At 35.8% G+C, this 23,940-nt stretch overlaps 1 protein-coding gene across 3 annotated transcripts in view; it reads right to left on the minus strand.

Moving 5' to 3' along the window:
* Window positions 1-23,369, minus strand: part of LOC149839125 (mediator of RNA polymerase II transcription subunit 15a-like) — a 48,766-nt gene extending 25,397 nt beyond the window's left edge. For all 3 annotated transcript variants that reach the window (XM_090002300.1, XM_090002299.1, XM_090002298.1), the window contains exons 1-6: window positions 22,834-23,369; window positions 22,131-22,242; window positions 20,022-20,136; window positions 18,477-19,880; window positions 15,831-15,901; window positions 116-190 (exon numbers count right to left, since the gene is read on the minus strand). In XM_090002300.1, the coding sequence (XP_089858426.1) occupies window positions 116-190; window positions 15,831-15,901; window positions 18,477-19,880; window positions 20,022-20,136; window positions 22,131-22,242; window positions 22,834-22,940 (1,884 nt within the window). In that variant the 5' untranslated portion in view covers window positions 22,941-23,369. The remainder of the gene's footprint in view (window positions 1-115; window positions 191-15,830; window positions 15,902-18,476; window positions 19,881-20,021; window positions 20,137-22,130; window positions 22,243-22,833) is intronic.
* Between the last annotated feature and the right edge of the window lie 571 nt (window positions 23,370-23,940).

Genomic DNA, 23,940 nt, shown 5'->3' on the forward strand with positions numbered 1-23,940 from the left:
AAAATAAATGCCACATTCACACCAGCCACCAGAAAAACAAACAAAAGAGTGACTGAACCAAGATAAAAATATGATCTTAGCAGATCAATGTCAACAAGAAGAACAAGGAACAAACCTGCTGGCATTTTATATTAAGCTTTTGATATAGATCATGAAGTTCATTATAGTACATGTCCTTCAAGGCTTTTATCTGCAGAGTAAATGATTTAGAACCCTCATGACCAACATATCTGCAGGGTAAACCAAGAAAACTGAAGCAAGCAGATATCAAACGGACATTATATATAGTGAGTAGTGACCCATAAATGAGAATGGAGAGCTTTCTCACGATGCTGTTGGCTGGTCAGAACATTAAAAAAAGATGAATAATCTCCAATCACAAGGTGCACTGAGTGACATCTCAAAATATACTAGAAATAGGTGTAATACCTGTATTTGCCAGTGCATGTGAGTACTTACAACTATTCCCAATAGCACTTCATGTGTTCATTTTTGTTGTAACTTGCCAATACGTGGTCAACATGGCTAAGATTGGTGATGTTTATATTATGCATTACTATAGGCAAGATTACAAATGAGTGAAAAAGTAATTACTAAAGAAAAGGAAAAAGTAATGTAAAGATACAACAAGAAACAAAATGATAAATTAGGTTTTTACCTAATCGACACATGCAACAGTCACCTATAAGAACCAGAAAAACAAAAACAAAATGAAACACTTAAATACAACATGCTTGAAATGTGTGCCACATGAAAAGCTTTCAGATTTTCATGACTACAAAATCATTAGAATGGTTGAAACCAAAGAAAATTTGGTAGAACATAACTCTATATTTGTTTTTAAGTCATGGAAGGTCAACATACATCCGGCGTCTGTATAAATATGCTAGGCCCTCTTTCAGAGATGAAATTTACAATCATGGACCCATCTTCTATTAGTGAAAACCCTAGGTAGGTGTTCTAGTTCCAAATGAAATATTATGTAAGTATATGATATATTAAGATTTTGATAATTTGGCTCTTACATATCAAGAGATGGCGGTAGGACATCACTAGCACAGTAATGGCAGCATAAGCAAAGTGTGAGACAAGTTACTCCTGTGTTATAGGATAAGCATGCTAAGTTGTATGTATATATATATATATATATGTATGTATGTATATATATATGTATGTATGTATGTATGTATATATATGCATGTATGTATGTATTGTCATCATACATACATATTTGTTTCATGTTGTACATATATACATATATATATTCATATATATATGCATATAATGATGTAATAGATAAATACCCTCTAGGGCTATTTTTCTCATTTTACTCGTGTAACAATACTGTTCATTAGGAACAATTTTTTTATTATTTATTTTTTATCTTTTTTATTTTTTTATTTAATGTCCTTTTTGTAAAGAGCATGGGCTCTATGGTCAAAAGACCATAGAGTCGTTGGGGGCTCCCCAATGGTCACAAATGTGACCATTGGGAGCTCCCAACGACTCTAATGGGAGCTCCCCAATAGAGCCCAATGCTCTCCTTTTGTGTATAAATAGGGGTTGAACCCCTCTCTTGTAACTAATGCTTCTCTTAAGCATTTATGCTCAATAAAGAAGAAAATCTTTTACATTTTCTGTTTTTCTATTTAGTTCCTTAATGTTTTATATGCACTTAGTGCTTGTGTTGTTTCCCCTTGACAGCTATTGTTTTGTCCTATAGTGGAATTGTGCTTGTGCACATTGTGTTGCGATCTTGTAAGCCCTTAATGGCATTGATTTGTGCTTATGCAGTTTTGTGATCGTAATCTTGTAAAGCCCTTAGTGGCATTGCTTTTATATTTTCGCTATTTCATTACATGGTATCAGAGCCAAGAAATTATTTTTGGCATTTTGCCTCTTTTGGGTCTTGGGATTTTTTGATTTGAGTTTGTGTTTCGTGAAGGATTCATGATCGTTGTGTGGCTTGGATTTAAGGAAAATATAGACCCGGTATGTATCTTATATCTTTAAGTAATTCTTGTGTTATCTATTTCATGCAGTATACATAAGAAAACACTTATTTTTTATCATTAATATATATATATATATATATTTATTATTAAAACAAAAAAAAACTCTTTAAATGGTGTTTTTAATCATTGTTGGAGTTGTTTTTTATTAAATATCTTATAAAACATTTGTTTATTTTTGAGAAATTAGATATATCTATGTTTTGAAATCATGTTTGAATCTTAATTTTTCAAAACTTGCTTTATTTGATAATATATGTATACAATCATTTATGCTTGGGCATGTATTGTTGGTATTTAAATGCCTTATTTGAACAAATCATGATTATAAATGTCAAATCGTATTGTTGAACTTGGTTTTGTTCTTTTTTGATAAATTGTTATATATTTTAAAATAAGTTGAGATATTTCAAAATAATGATGTATGTATTTCACAAGTATAATTTTATGAAATTTTGCTTGAACTTGTGTTTAATATTTTTCTTTACTTTTGGTATATTAAAAGTAGCATATGAAGTGTTAAAAATTATGATCTAGATTATAAAATAATTTTCATTGATATTTGATTCTTATGCACTTATGATTGCCTTACATGATGAATAAGATTGTTTGTTCGTGCATAAGGTATTGAGCATAATTTCTTATGTGAAGTCATTCACTTTAATAAATGTCTTTTATGGGTCTTTTGTGAGACAATAGTTATGATATTAGGTGTTTACATTGTTGATCATTTTTGTGGTACTTATAATTATGTTATTAGTCTCATGACATTATTTTACATACTTTGCATGTGATTTAAATATTGTGCTGCATAGTTTTTAATAAAATATTAAGTTGAGAATCATGAGAAATTTTTTTGTTTTTATGGGAGTTATATGTGTTTCTCTCATGGTTTACTTTAGTACTTGTCCATTGTTGATGGACGTGTTTGTCCACGTAGTTCTTTAGTGGACATGCGTGTCTTTGATTAAAGACTCTTGGTTCATTGCATACTTGTTATTTATAAAATATACTTTTTTTATATTGTGCCCTTAGGGCCTTAAATCTATCACTTGCATATATGCTTAAATTTGTTCCTATGCATGTCTTTTGTATAAGGTATGTGGCTTTAAGTTATTTAGATTACTGCATATACATGAGTTCTTTTGATCTCTTTGTGAGAATCCATGATTAATTGTACTTGAGTATGCACTTGATTTTTTATACGGTTATTTGAGAATCTTTATATATGTTTTGATCTTCTTTAATGGCATTGATTGTCTCATAGTAGACTTGTAATTTAGATTGAGTTGTCTCTCTATATAACTTGTTTATATTAACAACGCTTATGATTGCATGGGCATATGATTGCACTATATTCAGTCTAAGTTTTTCATCTACCGTTATTGGATTTGATTTGAAACTTTGTTTTTTCAAATCGGTTCTTAAATTTGAACTCACTTGTTTGAAAAATGATTTTTGTGAGTATTTATTGAAAGATATAGAGAGAGGAACAAAGATTTGCATATGGTTTTTATTGATTTAGAAAAGGCATACGATAGAGTACCTAGGGACGTTCTTTGGTGGACAATGATGAAGAAAGGTGTTTCTCTCAAGTACATTAGTATAATTAAAGATATGTATGAAGGAGTAGTAACCAATGTCCGCACTTGTGGAGGGGTGACAACCAATTTTCCGATAACGGTTGGGTTACATCAAGGATCTGCTTTAAGCCCTTTCCTATTTGCGATAGTGATGGATGAGCTTACGAGATCAATTCAAGAAAATGTACCGTGGTGTATGTTGTTTGCTGATGATATTGTTTTGATTGATGAGTCTAGAGCTGGGGTTAATGCTAAGTTAGAATTATGGAGACAGACATTGGAAGCTAGAGGTTTTAAGTTGAGTAAGAGTAAGACGGAATATATGGAATGTCGGTTTAGTAAGCAACGAAGTAGTGATGGGAGTGTAGTGAAGCTCGGTGAGCAAGAAATACCGGTGAATGGTTATTTCAAATATTTGGGATCCATCATTCAAAAGTATGGAGAAATTGATGGGGATGTAAATCATAGGATAAAGGTTGGGTGGATGAAATGGAAAAGTGCAACTGGAGTGCTGTGCGATCGTAGAATGCCATTGCGGTTGAAGGGAAAGTTTTATAGGACGACTATTAGACCCACTTTACTATATGGTTCGGAATGTTGGGCTGCCAAGAGACATCATATTCAAAAAATGAGTGTAGCTGAGATGCGGATGCTTAGATGGATGTGTGGAAATACAATAAAAGATAAGATTCAGAACGAGGAGATACGTAAGAAGGTAGGTGTTGCACCCATTGAAAATAAGATGCGAGAGAATCGTTTACGGTGGTTTGGACATATTCGGCGAAGGCCTAATGATGCTCCAGTTAGAAGGTTGGAGAAATGGGAAAATATATTAGTTAAAAGAGGTCGGGGTAGGCCTAGGAAGACTTGGATGGAGATGATAGGAAAAGATATGAATGCTTTGAACCTCACCGAGGACATGGCATTGGATAGAAATGATTGGAGGAAAAGGATTCATGTGGAAGACCCCAAATGAATTTCTTTTTTGGTTCATATCGCTGACCCCAATGGTTTTGGGATGAAGGCGTAGTTGTTGTTGTTGTTGTTGTTATTGCCTTCTTATGACATTTGTTGTGTCCATCACAGATTTTATATTATGCATTGTTTCTCTTGGCCTTGATATTTTTATTCAAAGATATTGTTGGAGTCAGTTGTGTGCACTTTGTTTTATGTCAGTTTAGATTGTTATGATTTGGCTTTAACTGACAGTTGTTTGATCTCTAGATCTGACTGTCTTGTATCACTCATTTATTGTATGGCCATTGTTATTATGGATGCTTGTAACTCTGTTTATATGTGATGGCTATTTATTTTTGAAACCATAGCGTTTCGAAAAATGATTAAAATTGATATTTTTATTGATAACATTAGTATGTTTTCATTACAAGTTCTCTTACCTTTTGTGTTTCCTCCTATTATGCCTCTTATCTAAGTGCCATTATATATAGACAAGAGATGTTTGTTTACACCTTTGTCTGTATTTTTAGCCCATTGTTGGCATTGTGATTATACTCTTGATCTAGTCGCTAATACACTTGATTTTTTAGTGTCATTGTATATAGACAAGAGATGTTTATTCATACCTTCGTGCGTGATTTTAGCCCATTGTTGGCATTATACTCTTGATTAGAGTTACCAAAAGCGCCCCCATAGTAAGGAAAACGTGATTCCCCGATATGCGCTTCCGAAATGCGTGGGGAAGCATCCCCTTTTTTTGGAAAGCGTGTTTCCCTTTTATGGGAAACACACTTCCCATTTAGGGGAAGCGCGCTTCCCCCACGCTTTCCCTTCGCTTCCCTCTTTTTTTCCATTTTATTTTTTGTTTTTTGTTTTTTATTTTTGCTTCCCCCTCGCTTCCTAGGTCGCTTCCGGTTCGCTTCCGAAACGGTTTGTGACTCGCTTCTAAGTAGTCCCGCGCTTCCCGCTTCCTAAATTTTTGAAAGTGCCTTGCTTCCCGCTTCCCGTATCGCTTCCCGCTCCCGCTTCCTCGACTGACAACCATGCTCTTGATCTAGTTGCTAATACACTTGATTTTTTAGTGTAATTATATATAGACAATAGATGTTTATTCACACCTTTGTGTGTGATTTTAACCCATCGTTGGCATTATGCTCTTGTTCGAGTTGTTGATACACTTGTTTTTAAGTGTCATTATATGTAGAAAAGAAATGTTTATTTACACCTTCATGTGTGATTTTAGCCCATCATTGGCATTATGCTCTTGTTCTACTCGCTGATACACTTGTTTTTAAGTGTCATTATACATAGGCGAGATGTTTATACACACCTTCATGTGTGTCTTTAGCCCTTTAGTGGCATGATGATTATGCTCATGTTCTAGTCATTGATACACTTTATGTTTGAGGCTTGGAGGCCTAGGGGGTGATTGCTTGTTGTGGTTAAACTATTGTTAAAATTTGCAAAATATCACTTGATATTTGTAAAAATTTAAATCTCTTCATATTTTTCGCAAATTAGAGTTGATTTACAAATATCATTCTCTTTGTTATGTGGTTTTTTTTAAATCTCTCATTGAAATTTCTAATTTTTTGCTACTTATTTTTCCTTGTACGGAAGATGTTTATGGATAAAAATTCTAATTTTTTTTTGCATACTTGAGGTTTTCTTTATATTGTGATCCTTCTTGTGTGTGCTCCTTTGTGAGTGTTCAGAGTGTGTTCCTTACGAAAACACTTGTGTGTTGTTCACTTGATATTGGTGGACATTTTTGTTCGTAATTGAAGGCTATTGGATTCTTTACATTAAAATCATGCATTTTATATGCATTTTATTGATAAAAAAAGTTCTTTCTATTGTCGTCTTATGTGCATTAAATATTCCTTAATTGCATATTGGATATATGTGTGTGTTTCATATTGATTATCTTGTTCATATTGTTGCATGCATAAATTTAATTAACTCCTCTTTTCTTGAGTATTTTTTTAGTGTTATACTTTATATACATGTTTTTAGTATAAAATGATGATTTGTTTTAATTGAAGGGATTTTCTAAAATTTTGGAATATAATTAATACATCATTGTTTATTTCTTCTTGATAATTGATATGGTTTTTAGTGACTAAGTTCCCTTATCATCAATATTTATGTTTTCTAGAAAAATATGTTGATTTTGAGTTTATCATTGTCTAAATTTGATTTCATTAAAATTTATCTTTTAAGGAATGTTTCTCTTGTCTTTCTTAATGGTTATCTAATATTTCTAAAAATTATCATCACTTTGCTTAAATTTTTTTTCCTTAATGTTATTCATGTTCAATATATATATATATATATATATATATATATATATATATATATATATGTTTTGAAACTTCATAACTATTTGGTTAGAATACCTTCTTTTTGTAGTTGAGACTTGTGTCAGGTTCTTAAAGATGCGATGGACTAAGAAAGGAATATCTTCGATGCATCATGAAAGATGGAGATAGCCAATGAAGGCGATTGGAGATGATCACCAATAAAAGACATTTGAAGACTTGTATTTGCAAAATTTCTCTAATATGTCCTAAAGATGAATATTTTCATTGAAGACACTTAAGACTTGGATCCTTCCCATTGAATCTTTGTTGTATTTCCAAACTTTCAGTATATCTCACTGTAAGTTTGAAGGGGAGTGTTAAGTTGTACATGTATATATAATATATGTATGTATTGTCATACATACATATTTGTTTTATATTGTACATATATATATTCATATATGTATATATATAATGATGCAATAGGTAAATACCCTCTAGGGGTATTTTTGTCATTTTACTCATGTAACAGTACTGTTCATTAAGAAAAATGTTTCTTTTGTTTATTTTTTATCTTTTTATTTAATGTCCTTTTTGTAAAGAACATGGGATCTATGGTCAAAACTCAAAAGACCATAGTCATTGGGGGCTCCCCAACGGTCACATTTGTGACCGTTGGTAACTCCCAACGACCCTATTGGGAGCTCTCCAATAGAGCCCCATACTATCCCTTTGTGTATAAATAGGGGTTTAACCATTCTCTTGTAACTAATACTTCTCTTAAACATTTATGCTCAATAAAGATGAATATTTTTACATTTGGTGTTTTTTATTTAGTTTTTTAATGTTTTATATGCACTTAGTGATTGTGTTGTTGCCCCTTGATGGCTATTGTTTTGTCCTATAGTGGACTTATACTTGTGCACATTGTGTTGTGATCATGTAAGCCCTTAATGGCATTGGTTTGTGCTTATGCACTTTTGTGATCATAATCTTGTAAAGCCCTTAGTGGCATTGTTTTTGTATTTTTCGCTATTTCATTACAAAGCATCCCCCTCTAATCGGAGAGGTGTTTTTATAAGAAAACAGTAACATTTTCACATCCTAGAGCCCCAGGTAACAAACAAAATGAATATAAGATACATGCATTCGAGATGCATATGGTAATCTCAAAAATGATTACCAACAGCAACAAGACATAACCAAAACAACAGATAAGCATGTCAGAAATTAATGCGTGAATATGATACAATAAAAATCAATAGATTTTGAGATAATTAAAACATACTCTATTGAGACAAGAAAAGGCATTTGTATCAAGGAGAGATCTAAGTTAGCACAACTATGAGGAGGAGAAAACCCATTAAAGACATGGAGGGGAGAGAGCTAGAGATAACACGAAGGGAAGTAGAGCAACTCAAAGTTATGCCTGTGTTAGAAATGGAAAGAGAAATTGGGCTTGCAAGAAGGATAAGGAAAAAGTGATAGGGAACACTCATAATAATACACAAATAAATTTTTATTTAACTTTCTGGAAGCTGGTGAATTAGATAAGCTATTTCAGCTATTTGATTCAATTGAGAGAAGGAGCTTCTCAACGAAAGATGGTTATGAAACTGAGTTTGGCTCTTGGGTAGAACAGGGTCAAATAAGGAATGCAAATGGCATCATGGCACCCATGACCCATGCACAGAACAATTAAAACAAAATACAGAAAGGTAAGGATATAGAGTTCATGAAGTCAACATCTATCTTAAAGGAAATCAGTAGTATAGTTAAAAGATCAACAGAACCACAAAGGAGATCCAGTCTAGACCCAACCCATCAAGACTTTCACTCTATTGTCCAAAACCCATCTCCAGTATCACATTTTCTTGAAATTCATTTATCATTTTTTCATGATTATTAGAAATTTATTTAAATAATACTACCTACAATCCAACTGCAAATATCAATTGCCATTTTCAAATATTTTCATAATAGAACCTGATCATAGTGAACAAGTATTCTAAAACCCACTATCTGCTTCCCCAAACCCCAAAACACCACAAATTGTTTTCATTCTCTTTCATCATGCTTCTTAAAATAAATGTAGTGAATCTTAAGATAGCATCAGTATGTTAGGTTTGTAAGGAAACACAACTTGCGAACAAAATATCCACCAAATATCAAAGTGGACACATACACAAAAGTGGCCACAAAGAGCACACTCAGAAAACCCCACAATGGGCACACACAATAAGGCTCACAAATATAAAAAAAATATCTTTTTATTAAGGCTCACAAATATGCAAGAAAGCATACATTAAGAGAGGGGGTTTATCCCCCTTTTATATACAAACAAGAAGGGTCTACGGCTACATATGTAGCCATTGGACTAGCCCCAATGGCTAGTCAACACATTGTTGACTGGTCAAAAAACAAAAAAATATTGTATAATGATTTACAAAAATATATATATAATAACCGAAGGTTTGCCTAAGAGAAAGTGAAATCTAGAAGCGGTGAAAAGTTTGGTAAAGAAATCTGCCAACTGGTACTCTGATGTATTGTAGGGCAGATCGATAGTGCCTTGTAGATAATTCTCGCGTACGTAGTGACAGTACATCTCAATATGTTTTGTGTGTTCGTAAAATGTCTGGTTGCTAGCAATGTAGATGGAACTTTTGTTGTTACAACACATTCGTGAGGCTCCTGTTACTTGAACACCCATATCAACCACAATTTTCGAAATCAAAGAATTTTTTCTTTTCCAAGAAGGATACATTTCTTGAAACATAAAGTTTTTTTATTTTTGAAATCAAAGCATCTATAGCCTTTTTGGTTATCTGCATAACCTAAAAAAACACAAGGAGTAGCACGGGGAAAAAGTTTGTCATTCTTGTTGGTAAAAACAAAATATTTGCACTAAAAACTCTTAGTCTAGTATAATCAAGAACATTTTTGAAAAGTTTTTCAACTGTAGATATATTTAAAAAAAAAAAACAAAAATAGCATTTGGTTGATGAGATAAACAACAGTTAAAAAAACCTCAACCCAAAAATCTTTTGGTATTTGGTTTGTTATAAGCTATGTCACAGGGACTCGGCAAAACAGGTGTCGCACCCGCGTCGACGCGATGCGGGTGACCGAGCGGGTGCAGCACCGGGTGCGGTCAACACGACCCTGGGTGCGGTCAACACGACCCTGGGTGCGGTCAACGCACCCAGGGTCATTTTTGTCCACTGTTTGGGTGTTAAAAAAAAATCCCCGATGAAAAGGAGGATTAGGGCAAAAAAAAAATTTTTGCCCTAATCTCTCCTCTCCTCTCCCCCTGAGCTCGAGCTCTCTCCCATCGCCGCCCCAGCTCCGCCTCCCAGGTTCCGCCTCTCGGCTCCTCCTCTCCTTTCGCAGGTATGTACCCTCTCTCACTCTCTTCTTGGGTCGGCAGGGGAGGGGCCGAGCACCCCCTTCCCTTCTCGCTCTCTTGTTGGGTCGACAGGGAAGGGGCCAAGCCCCCCCCCCCCCTCTCTCGGTCTCTTGTTGGGTCGGCATGGGAGGGGCTGAGCCCCCCCTGCTCCCTCATTTTTCGGCACAGGAGGGGTCGAGCCCCCCCCCCCCCCCCCCCCTCTGGCTCTTTTTTTGGGTCGACCATTGATGTCTGCAAATGGGTGGCTCAGAATCTTGGTTCAGATAGGATCCTGCTTGTGGGTTCATCCGCTGGTATGTTTTCTTGCTCTTCTCTACCTTGCATTTCTTTATTCTCAGTTGATTTGTCATGTAAAGTTTGTAGCATTAGCCTCTTTATTTTTCATAAATTGTGTTTTTAGATTGGATGGATTCAATGATATCCAAGGAAATTACGGGTCTTTTCCTTTCTCTGCTGTGTCGATGTTTTTTTAATGTAGAATCTATGAGTTCAATTAGATAATGAGTGATTTTCGTTTTTGTTTTTTCCCTTGAGCTTGATGATATGGATGTGGGTGTTCCATGCAATTGCCTAGATGAACTCCTATGTCACAGGGATTCGGCTAGCAGGGTGCCGCACCCGCGTCGACTCGGCTAGCAGGGTGCCGCACCCGCGTCGACGCGACTCGACGCGGGTGCGGTCAACCCAATCCTGGGTGCGTTGACCGCACCCAGGATCATTTAGGTCCATTTTTTTTTGGATTTTTTTTTTTAAAAAAAAATTGCCCTATGAAATGGGCTGCGAAATTTTTTTAAATTTTTTTTTTACTGATAGCTGCTGCTGCTCCGCCTTTTCAAAATCCTTCTTTTTCGTAAAGGATTTTCACTCTCCATAATAAATGATAATGATGGTGGTAGCCTTGCTCTCTCTCCATAATAAATGATAATGATGGTGGTAGCCTTGCTAATCCTTCTTTTTCGTAAAGAATTTTCTCTCTCCATAATAAATGATAATATGATGGTGGTAGCCTTGCTGGCTATTAGCATTCACTGTTCTCCTGACGAGATGGAAGCCACAGTAACCAAGATCTGCTCTTAAGCATGAACTTGTTATAGATCGACGTGGCCTATGAAGACTAATAAACTTGTGAAATAAAATCTCACAAACCAGCATCCAATGCTAGGGCTGCAAATGGATTGGATTTGTTTAGATCTCTGATCCAAATCTGACATATTATTCTTAGACATGGATTTCAAATAACATTATATTGGGGTTGTACTCAGATCTACATGACCTGGTGCACTATCGTGCAGCTGTATATAAAATTAAATTTGAAAAAACCCGCGTCGAGGGAACCCCCGGACCCTCTTATATATATATATATATATATATTTACATTTTTGCCCCTGCCGCACCCCCGCACCCAGGTTTTTTGGAAGTGCTGAATCCCCGCACCCGCACCCATGTGACATAGATGAACTCCTATGCTTGCGTGCATGGTTCATGTACAAGGATACTGAGTTTTGGCTCATATGTCGTTTTAGGCCATATGAGTTCATGGTTTCTGTACATAGAATCATGTCCAGGAACGCGAAAGGAACTTGTAATGTTCATCAAGAATAGCATGCATTTCTACGAGGTTAAAATAGGACTACAGAGGGGATTCCAGTTTGTCTCTTGCCATGAACATAATTTGTGTCAGATGAAGTTTTATATTATGCTACAGTCACTGCACAAACACAAATGAATGGACAAACCAAGTTAAGGTAAATTGTCATTTCAAAAAAGAAGATTGTGGGAATTGGGTAGGCATGACAACTATATCCTAGATGCGTACAACTAGGGAATGAGACAATCAAACTAAATCTGCACTATTGAGCCTGGAGCATTGAAGAGAAACATCACATACAAGGAATCCTCTTTGGTTCTTTTCACAGCTGAATGGAAGAACCTTTTCCAATTGCAATTGTGAGTAACCTTTTCTCAGACTGAGGCCAGGTGGGTGAATAGCACTAAAAGGCAATGATGAAATGGAAACACAAGTCAAATGCAATTGTTGCCATTTCATTTCTGATCTCCTGCATGCCCAAATTCTCCTTTCTTCTTTTGCCCTCTTTTATTCACCCTGTCTTCTTTATTCACCCATCCCGTTAGAGAAATGAAGGGAGATTTTGGAATACATTGAATTTATTTTTCTCTTATACCTTGATAGCCTTTTGCTGTCTAGCCTGTCTTATATGCATGTGGGATTTATTTACACGCCTTGACATTTGTTGTGATCAGATTTTTATGAATGTTCATCGGCCTTCTTTTGAAGTTGCTTTCAATAATATTGTTACTTCTTGATGTAAACATAGTTTCCTAAGTACACGTCCTTTAAGTAACTAAGAGAACAATCAAATATGTAATTGCTTTACTTATTTGATTGATAATTTGATATTTAGGTTGATATACTGCATGCATGATGAATCATATTATGACAATGTTAACTGTTAAATGTTAAACTGTTAAAACTTCAAAATTATATATATATATATATATATAATTTTTTTTACATTTTTGCCCCTGCCGCACCCCCGCACCCGGGTTTTTTGGAAGTGTCGCATCCCCGCACCCGCACCCGCACCCGCACCCATGTGACATAGGTTATAAGCAAAGTCTTAGTGATTTCTATAATGTGTCTATACTTTCTTTTGGCCAAACCATTTTGCTACGGTGTGTGAGGACAAGATCTATGGTATGTGATGCCATGTAAATTTAGAGTCTTTAAATTCTTTTGATAAAAAATCTCGCTCCTGAATCAATACGAAAGATAAAAATATCATTTTCAAATTTATTTTTGACTAAATTGTGAAATATTTGAAAGTGTAAGAAAACTTAAGATTTATGCTTAAGGAAATAAATTCAAGTATGCCTAGAAAAATCATCAACGAAAATTACATAGTAAGCATATCTACCCTTAGAAACAACAAGGGTCAGGCCTCCACACATTCGAATGTATTAACTCAAGAGGTCTAGAAGCAACAAAAGTTCATTCTTGAAATGGTAATCTCTTCATTTTTTCAAGAATACAATATTTAAAAGTAAAATTTTCAAAATTACAAAAAAAAATTAAACTTGAAATATACTGAATTTTGGATATACTAGGATGGCCAAGTCTTTTATACTATAAGTCCAAACTTATTTTTTTAGCATTACAACAAAATGTATTCTTGAGTATTTTCAACCATGTAATATAGGCCTTCTTCTCTATATCCTTCCTCAATCAGCTTCCTTGACTGAAAATCATGCATCCAACAACCATCAGAGGAGGAGACATTACATCCATGGTCAGAAAATTAAGAAACAGACAAAAGATTTAAATTCAATTTAAGAATATATCTAACTTTTGAAATATCAAATTTCTTTGAGTTTTGAACAGAGCTTTTAAAATTCCTTATTTCTTTTATCTCAAGAGATGTTCCATCAGCAGTAAACACATTAGACACACTTGAGTTATGACATTCAGATAAAATGCTACTATTAGGTATCATATAAAATAAGACACCTGAGTCAAGAAGCCAAGAAGATTTACCAGGATCCGAGAATGATGAAACAGTGGCTTCAATAGATGGAAACACTCCCTTGAGGAGAGGTTGAATTGCTTTCACTAGTTGAGCTAAAGACATACTTCCAATGGTTGAATCTTGAGTGGTAGTGATATCATTTGACTCTTGTGGAAGACCGACCGAAGCAACCTTCTTCTCATATGTCGGTTTGGGACATTGGGGCTTCATATGTCCCGGTTCATGGTTATCATACTCATTGTCTTGTTTTCCATAATGGGGTGGCTTGTAAGTACGTATTGTGGTTTTTTGGTCTAGAGACGGCTATGACTGAGTCATCCTCATTTTTAGTAGTATGCTTCTTCAATCTATTGTCCTCCGTACTCAACCCTAATATTCTCTAATACTTTTATCTCCTTGGGTCATAGTTCGAATTTTATCATGCAAATTGCACACATGTGCAATATCCTTAAGAGAATACATTTTCTTGAGGTATTCCCAAGCCTTGTTTGCATGTTCAAACTTAGCAAGGCTAGAGTACTTTTTGCTATTCATAATATTAATAACCTTTGTTTTTTCACCCTCCGTAAGTAGTATTTTTTCGCATTCTCTACCTTAGTGAGAACTAGTTTAGGCTCTTGGATCCATCCACTAGTCCCCATAACCCTTTCCCCAAAATATGATGCTTCATAATTGAAGACCATGTTACATAGGAAGAATCATTGCATTTAATGGGTATGATGGTGGCATTAGCTTTGTCATTCATTTTTACAAAGGATAAGAGAGAGAGAAAGAAAGAAATAGATATAGAAAGTGGAAAAAGAGAAGCACAAGCACTCCACCATAAAAGGAGAAGCACCACCAAGCAAGCACCACAATGGATCACACGAGCGCTTGGATGTGAATCACCAACAAGCTTTAGCACCACCAAGCTCTGATACCATATAAGAAAACACGAGCCTTCACTTGCGAACAAATATCCACCAAATATCAAAGTGGTCACATACACAAAAGTGGCCACAAGAGCACACTCACAAAACCTCACAATGGGCACAATAAGGCTTACAAATATAAAAAAATATGTTTTTATTAAGGCTCACAAATATGCAAGAAAGCATACATGAAGAGAGGGGGTTTACCCCCTTTTACATACAAACAAGAAGGCCCATAGAGCCGTTCGACTAGCCCCAACAGCTAGTCAACACAGTTAACAATGTGTTAACTGGTCAAAAAGTAAAGAAATAAAAGCAAAAAAATATTCTACAATGATTTACAAAAATACATATATATATATAAAATATATATACATATATATGTATAAAATACATATACACATATATAAATATAGGGTCAATATTGGCTACTAATGAGCTAGAAATCACAGGTGCAAGTTGTATCGACTCAATCTAACCACATAGATGTGTTCAACATGGTTTGTTTGCTAAGGGTCAAGCCTTGGATCGTGCTTTTCTGATGTAAAAATGTGATCTTTTGAGTTATGAAATTTTGGCACATTGTGGGCCATTGATTTTTGGACCCCTTTAAAAACCTAATTACTTGTCATAATCACATGATTCAAAACAAGTTTCCTACTAAACAAACCATGTAGATCACATTCATAACATTTGATCTACAAAAAATTGGAAATTTTTGAAGAAAAGAGTGATTTCTACTCATTAGTTTTGTACCTTCATTAGTAGCCAATATTAACCCATACATATATTGTATATATACATTATATACATACATATATATATACAGTTTAACAAGGTTTCAGGTCCTAATGGGGCTATATAATCAAATTCAGTTGAAGTCCAGGACCAACGAGATAAGTATGGCCTTTTTGGATGTATACTTTAACCCAAGTTCCAATCTTACCAGATTGACCCAAATCCTTATAAATTGTGGAATCTCAGTTTCTGAGTTAAAACACAAATAGCAATGTTACCAGATAAATGCTCTATTTCAAAATATACATGCATCAAAGCATGCAGGGCCCTACTGAAAAATAGGTAATGAATAAATGAAAAATAACATAATACCTTTTGAAATACCTCCTCTTGCCAATCAACAGTAGCTGAATGTGGTGTCTGAGATGTTGACTCTATTGAAGCTGCAAAAAAGCCAGGTAAAACATTGTTACAAGAATGGTTGACAACACTCCCAAAAGGATTTCACAGTTTAATAAGGCATATGCATCTTATATATCTGCATTTCCGTTAGACACCCGAAGAAGTCAATATGGCCAAAAGTAGATGATTAGCCATCAGGAGAACAACCACGCTGCCATACTTGTAAGATATATTATCCATTTATACACATTTATTTATCCATAGACCAATGATATAAGGTATCATGGTTGTGCTTGTCAAAGGGAAAACATAAACCCCGATAATTATGAGTTATCAGAAAAGACCAGAATAAATACAAGCTGGAAAAGCATAACCTAATGGAAATATTCACTTTAACCTAAACATAGCAAATTGCATTTGCCTTTCTTTTAATTAGAGAAGCAAGAGAAAAGGCATATTCATGGTATTAAAGAATTCTCACTTGCTTTTACGACATGACCAAAAAAATTGCAGCACCTGATTACTAAAGAGCTCTTTGGTTGTACGTTTTGGGAAACATGTTTGGATAAAACAGGTTTGAAACAAAATTAGGTAACAACCAGGGGAAGAGCCATGTTGGGGCTAAGGTGGCCACGTGCCCACCCTGACCCGAAATACATGTGAAAGGCTGGGTCAGTGTGGGCACCAACTGGGTCCACTCTGATGGTACCCGACCTCTTTACGCCCCTCCCCCTCAGCACCCCCATGGCCCCAATTTCTCGCTTCTCTCTCACCATCACTAAGAAAACCCAAACTCTCTTCTCTCCACCTCCTCTATCTTCTCAACTTTCCCCTCCACCTTCTCCCTGTCGTAAAACTTCCAAAGTTCTCTCTGTTTTTTCTCTTTGCTTTTTCTTTTTAGGAATGCAATTCAAGGTCTATGATCTCCAGTCGATGAAATTCTTGCCTATTTCTCTTCATCATTCTTTAGGGAATGAATTCATGAGCCTCTAGGGTTTTCTTCCCTGCAGTTGATCAGGTTCAATTGATCTCTCTCTTTCAATGAATTTAGGGTTTTGTTTTCAAATTATTCCATGAATCACTTGATAGATTTTTTATTTTAGGTTTTTTAATTAGCATAATGCATGACGTTAGATAGGGTTGGGTATTTTATTTATTCATTTTTAATAGCATGAATGTTTAATTAGTTTTTTTGTGTTTTTTCTCCAATTAGCATTAGGCATGACATGAATATTTAATAAGTATCTCTGTGTTTTTTCTTCGATCAACATTAAACATATTCCATGAATGCATGCTTGGTTTTGTTTGGAATTTTAGGGGCTTTTTTAATTAGCATATGCATGAAAGATGTTTGTTAGGATTTAGGGTATTTTTATTGTTTTTTTAATGGCATAAATATTTAGTTATAGTTTTAGGGTTTTTGTGTTTTTTTTTCAATTAGCATTAAGCTTGACATGAATATATAATTAGGCATTTTTGTGTTGTTTTTTTCAATCAACATTAAACATGATTCGATGAATGCATGCTTGATTTTGGTTAAAATTTTAGGGTTTAGCATATCTAGGAATGATGTTTGTCAGGATTTAGGGTCTTTTCATTTTCTTTCAATGACATAAATGTTTAGTTATGGTTTTATGGTTTTTGTGTGTTTTTTTCAATTATCATTAGCCATGAAATGAATATTTAATTAGGCATTTCTGTGTTTTTTTTTCAAACAACATTAAACATGATTCAATGAATGCATGCTTGATTTTGGATAGATATTTAGTTTTTTTTTTCAATTAGCATATCCATGAATAATGTTAGGATTTAGGGTTTTAATTTGGTTTTTTACTATGCGTCTGTGCACACCCTAGTTTAGATTCCTGGATCCGCCCATGGTAACAAAGTTTCGCTTGCATTTTACCTCCAAAATGTTAGTCTTGACGACAGGGACATGTATGCCTTTCTACCTGCTGGGATATGGCAGCCTTTTGTTATTTTCTATGATATTTAGTTGTGAATAGCACTGGAAGTTGTGCAATATTGCTGGCCATAAGGGTATTTATGGAATTTAAATTATAAACCCCAAGAAACCTTGTATATTATGAAGTCTAACATGAAGAGGGGTTGAGAAGGAAGATTAACACAAAATACATAACTCACATAATTGAGCTGGCAAGAAACCTATCAAATGGATAAACACTATAAAATATGGTAATTTCTGCATGTGTTTTATTCAAAATGTGCTTCAACAGTCTAATCTCCAACCAAACAGGCCCTAATACATTGCTTTAGTTTAAAAGACCAGGCATGTTTGCAAAACTGGGGCCTCTGAAGGCCCTTTAAATACGTTCTTTTGTTTCACCATATATTTTTCCATATAAATATATACCAGGAAGTCATTTGATGACTAATAAAGCAGTTAGACATCAAAATAATCACATGTATATGCCATATTTTATTCCACAGAAAGGTGTCAGCAATATAATACCAACACATGAGCAAAGGGGTAAATTTTATATACCAAGGGTCTATATCATATTCGGAATTCCAACAAGAAGTAATCGATGAACATCCATTACAGACAATTCCAGTGGTGGCATAAATGACAAAACAATGCTTGACAGTACTTACTCGAAGAGGCTTCCGCTAACCCTCTTTGTGGCTGAAACACTGGTTTCTGCTGCTCAACTGCACTCTGTGATTGCAATAGGCCACCTGATGTTTGAATTCTTTGTTGGAGCTCTCTTTGTAAAGAATTTGACTGTTGCTGCAATGTCATATGCTGTTGTTGCACTTGTGTAGGCTGAGACTGAAGCTGAGGCATCAGTTGCCGCTGCGATGGTTGTGCCTGTGGCTGCTGAGCCTGCTGTTGCAACAATACTGATGATGCCTGCTGAGGTTGTTGATGTTGAACTGAAGATTTGGCCTGTTGAAGAAGCTGATGAATTGGATGTGAATGTTGCTGCAGGTTAGAACTGTTAGATTGCGGCCCCAGTAATTGTTGCTGTTGCTGCAACCCTGAAACACTCTGTTGGCCCAATTGTTGTGGCTGCTGATGCATATTTGGAATATTTCCCTGCTGACCCAGCAACTGTTGCTGCTGCTGCAAGTTCGAAAGGTTCTGCTGATTGAACATCCTCTGCTGATGTTGCTGCTGCATATCTGACACAGTGTTTTGTTGTCCCAATTTCTGATTCTGCTGCATGCTCGAAGAACTTGTTTGACTCATCAGTTGCTGCTGTTGTTGCGATGGCAGCATGGGTGCCTGATTGATTTGAGGCTGCTGCTGTACAGTAGATTGTTGTGACTGCTGTTGCTGTTGTTGTTGTCTGAGGAGTGACTGCTGATGTTGCTGCAGGACTGGTGGAACAGACTGTTGCAAAGATGATTGTTGGCTATGTTGGAGGCTAGACTGTTGAGCTGTTGGCATTACAGAAGCCTGTGGCTGCTGAAGGGCTAGCTGGCTAGATTGCAGTGAAGGCTGTTGAGATGTCTGCATAAGAGACTGTTGTGGGGTTTGCAACTGGTTTGGCTGCAACAATGATTGCTGTTGTTGCATGTGTGACTGCTGCAAGAGAGATGGCTGAATATTGCCCTGTTGTTGAAATTTCTGTTTCAACATTTGTTGCTGAATCTGATGCTGGTAAAGAATCTGTGATTGATTTTGTGGTTGTTGCTGATGCTGTTGAGGAACAACCTGCTGTGGATGCTGCCTTGTTTGGATTTGCCTCTGGGAATTCGAAAAGATATTTTGTGCAACACCTGGTCCCATAGCATCATTTACAGAGCCCTGTGAAATACCAGACATACTCTGCAAAGTAGAGCTCTGGCTCGCAACACTGGATAAGCTGGTCTGACTTATTCCTGACATGGAAGATAATGCAGGGGGGAAATTTGAAGCACTTTGTACAGAGATAGATGTGACCGAATTCTGAACATTCTGGGGCAAAATCTGCTGCCGTGCTTGAGACTGATTAGGTAAGGGAATGGGCAAACTTTGTCCTTGGTTCCGCACTTGCTGCATACTGTGCAGTGCTATTTAAACAAAAACAGATAGGAGTGTCTTAATATATACATAGATATATTTAAATACTGAAGGCTTAAGCTAAAAGCCATTTTTAGCTTCTGAAGCACAATATTTGATGAAAAGATATTATTACTTTGGCGAGCAGGTACCTGGATCTTGTGGACTTTGGCTTCCAGCAGCAGGGTTTGATGCCAATGGATTTGCATTGCTAGATTTTGATTCCATAGTGAGCATTTTAAGAGATATCTTCCGCAGATAATCCGGCTGAGGAAATAACATTACAGATGATATGTGAAGAACAATATTTCAAAGTCCCTATGAGTTCAATTATCTAAAATTTGATGTTCTAAGTCCCTATGAGTTCAAGTGAAATGGCTCAAATAAATTGTCCTCAATTTCAACATGACATTTGATATGCCTTAAAAAAGAAAAAGATCCCAAATATGCACACACCAAGGAAGAGACTAAAAGAGAAAAAGAGAACAATACAACGTGATCTCGCTGGTAATCACAGCCATCTTGGGAATACATATGTACCTGACAGTGACAAGGTATAAAACGGAAAGATCGAACCGAAATAAAAATTTCATAAAAGAGATGTATGGAAATGAGATATAAAACAGATATAATTAATACAGCGCTAGTATGAAGTTTCACCAAAGTCCAATCTTATCATAGACTCATTGATGGTTAAATGACAATTATGTAGCTGACCCGGAACACATCATAGGTTTACTCAGTGGAGTTAGTTAAGAAATGCCTGGTCTTTCTAAATCCCATTGAGCAATGTTGTGAAAAGCGTTGTGGCATAGCATAGCTCTCTACCAAAAACTGAAGCGAGGTGTAAGCCTCAAAGCATAAGGCGTAAGCCTCAAGGCATAAGGCGTAAGCCTCAGAAATTTTTTTCTTTAACTTAAAAAAACCTTTAAAAATATCTACAAATATAAATAAATAATAGAAATGCTTTATTGATAAAGTAACAATCAATAAGAAACAGAAAATTGCAAATAAATAGCAAAATTAACATTTTTCTTCTTCTATAGAAAATTGCAAATATAAATAGTTTTCTTTCGTTTTTTCTTTTTCTTTTTTGTCTCTCTATCTCTCTCTCTTTCTTTCTTTTTTTGTTTCTTTTTCTTTCTTTTTTTGTTTCTTTTTCTTTCTTTTTTTGTTTCTTTTTCTTTCTTTTTCTTTTTTTTTCTTTCTTCCTTCCTTCCTTTTCTTTCTTTCTTTCCTTCCTTCCTTCCATTTATTTCTTCCTTTCTTACTTTTCTTTTCATTTCTTTTCTTTTCTTTCTTTCTTTCTTTCTTTCTTTCTTTCTTTCTTTCTTTTTCTTTTTTCTTTGTTGCGCTTTTTGCCTGTGCCTCAAGGCGAGGCATGCTATTTGCGCCTTGAGGCACATTTTTTGATAACTATGCCCATGAGTCTTTGCCTCGGATGTGTTTTGGTCGAACACCCTTGCCTAGGTAAAGCGTCTAAGTTATATTGATTGAGTATAGGTATTCTACTAGGCATGTTCCCAGCTCGACCCTACTACAGACTTGGTTCAATCATGTTTGATGCTGTGTTGACCAAATCATATATCTAGCTACGAAATTCCCTAGTCTATTATGTGGCTACTTCACCTAGACTTGTAATACCATTACAAAAGCAGGTAACAGGAACTACTTCTAAGAATAGAGAGAACGGGATGCAAAAAATAAATCAGATCATATCCTCTATGTATTTTCACTGAGTGCGTAACCTAAAACCTTTTATCAGAAACAAAACCGTTTTCATCTACGGAAATCAAAGATGGAGGTCTATGTCAAGCACCAGGCCACTTCAGAAAGCATGCCTTATAATAACTTGGTCAGACAAGAAATACAAAGTAATGCCACAGATGATCAAGTCGTAAAATATGCATTCTCAAACTAAAGAAAGAAAAAAGGGTTGCTCAAAGTATGCAAATTGGACCCATTTGGCAGATGAACTAACATGCAGATTCCCTTCATCCTTTCTATGAAAAATAATGCTTCCTTCAGTGAGTGCTTGAATGCACCCACTTATCCGGAAAAGGGAATGCATCCAAACAACCCTTGATGCGCATTAATATTTCAAGACTTGAAAGCAAATATATCCAGCATGGCTTGATAGACTAGTTTGATCAAAGTAAAACAGAACCTGAGACGAGAACAATTTTGGAGCAGATAAAATAAACTGTTAACAAACAAACATATATTGTTGGCAGAGAGGAAAAACAAGATTTATCACGGACCTGACTCGTCGCAGCAGTATAGATTTTTTCTTCAAACCTTACGGCAATTTTGTTAAGTTCAGCAAATCCCTCAGGACCAGAGATTGGCAAGTGTTTTTTGAGTGTCTCCATTCTGTACAAAGCAAACACGCCCTAGTTATTTGTCTGGTGTACGGCGAGGGAAAATAGAACACCATAAACTGAACCAAAGAAGCACCCTCGTTTCGTTTGCTATTTTGCAAAATTCGAAACCACCACAGATTAACAAAACAACAATCCGAAGTTGAGTAAACCAATAAGTGAGACGATCCTCTTATAACCAATACTGGAAGAAAAAACCAAATTAAACCTAACAGATCACCAGCAATTCATTTCTTTCTTCCATCCTCAAAATTAAGAGTCACCCACAATTTTCTGAATGCATTGCTAATTCAGAATAAACAATTATGAAAAAATTTCAGACGGGATGGTGGTGTAGATTGTAGAGATCCTATATTACCTATTAAACACAAATATTAAAAAAAAAACAATTCCACTCCCAAAATAGTTCAGGAGAAAAAAAAAATAACAAAAAAATTCTCATAACAAAAACCATTTTCTCATCATTCTCCAAATCATTGAATTAAAAAACCTCAGAAATCCCTTCTTTTCTGGAAAATTCAAAAAATCACCTCTACCAAAAAAACGTGGACAATTAAATCGAAAGGAACCCAATTTTCTTTACATCTTATTCACGATCCTCTGCCGCGACTCCGCCGGGAGCTCCGACCTCCAATCGCTCGACGCCATCCCTGGATCTCCTTGAGCTGGCCTCCAACTATTCCCGTCCATATTTTACACCCCTCCCAAAAAAAGACTACCAACAAAAAGGACAAGGGGAAAACAACAAAAAACAGAAACAAGAAACTCTCAATTCCCCTTTTTTTCCTTCCAATCTGCACGGAAGGAAAACGAAAAACAAGAAGAAACGGAAACTCCAAATCCCAAATTCTCTCTCCTCTCTCTCTCAGAGAAAGGAGAGAGTATCGGATGAGAAAGAGGAACCTCAAAACCGAGATAGTGATGATGAAGACGATGATGGTGATGGAATAGAAGCAGTGGAGAAAAAGAGGGTGGTGATGGAGCGCCTGATTAGACTTCAAAGAGGTTGGGTGGAATTTAGAAAGATACCCAAATTTTGAAGAGAGAGAGAGAAAGAAAGAGAGTTAGAGAGAGAAAGAAAGAGTTGTTGTTATTGAAAAACGACACTCTTGCTGACATGGGGATTTGCATGTCTGCGGTTCTGCTTTTATGTTATTCGTCCATGTCCTCCAAATCCGAACAACTTTGACTGGATCCAAGAACCGGAAGCGAGATGACTCGGTTCGGAGGAAGGTCTCCGAATCCTCCGGACCGAGTCATACTTTTTTTAATTTATTTTTGTAATTTTCAAGTTGGTGAGATCTTACCCGGGTTTGACGTAATGGGATGGGGGCAGGGCCACTGGGTAGGCAGTCTAAGTTCAAATCTCAGGGGTGTCACTCCTTGCGCAAGCCTAAGCCTGGCAACTCTCCAAGGGCAGGGCTAAGCTCATAAAGTACGGCAGTCCGAGCTAGCACGGCTAGGTCTTTGTTCTGGGTGTGGTTTCTCCGTATAAATATAAAAAAAAAATGTGAGATTTCTAAAGTTAATTAGTAGTTAAATCCCCACTTGGGCAACCACCACTTTCTTTTCTTTGGATTGTGAGAGAATTATGGAGTTTCTTCTGTGTTATACAGTCGCTTATAGCTTTCTCGGCAAAGTTTTTTTCAAAATGTTATTTTTTGAGAATATTTTAGATAAATGTCAAAAA

The sequence above is a fragment of the Nuphar pumila genome, chromosome 4, assembly GCF_984573655.1.
Source record: "Nuphar pumila chromosome 4, dmNupPumi1.hap1.1, whole genome shotgun sequence".
Classification (NCBI taxonomy): domain Eukaryota; kingdom Viridiplantae; phylum Streptophyta; class Magnoliopsida; order Nymphaeales; family Nymphaeaceae; genus Nuphar; species Nuphar pumila.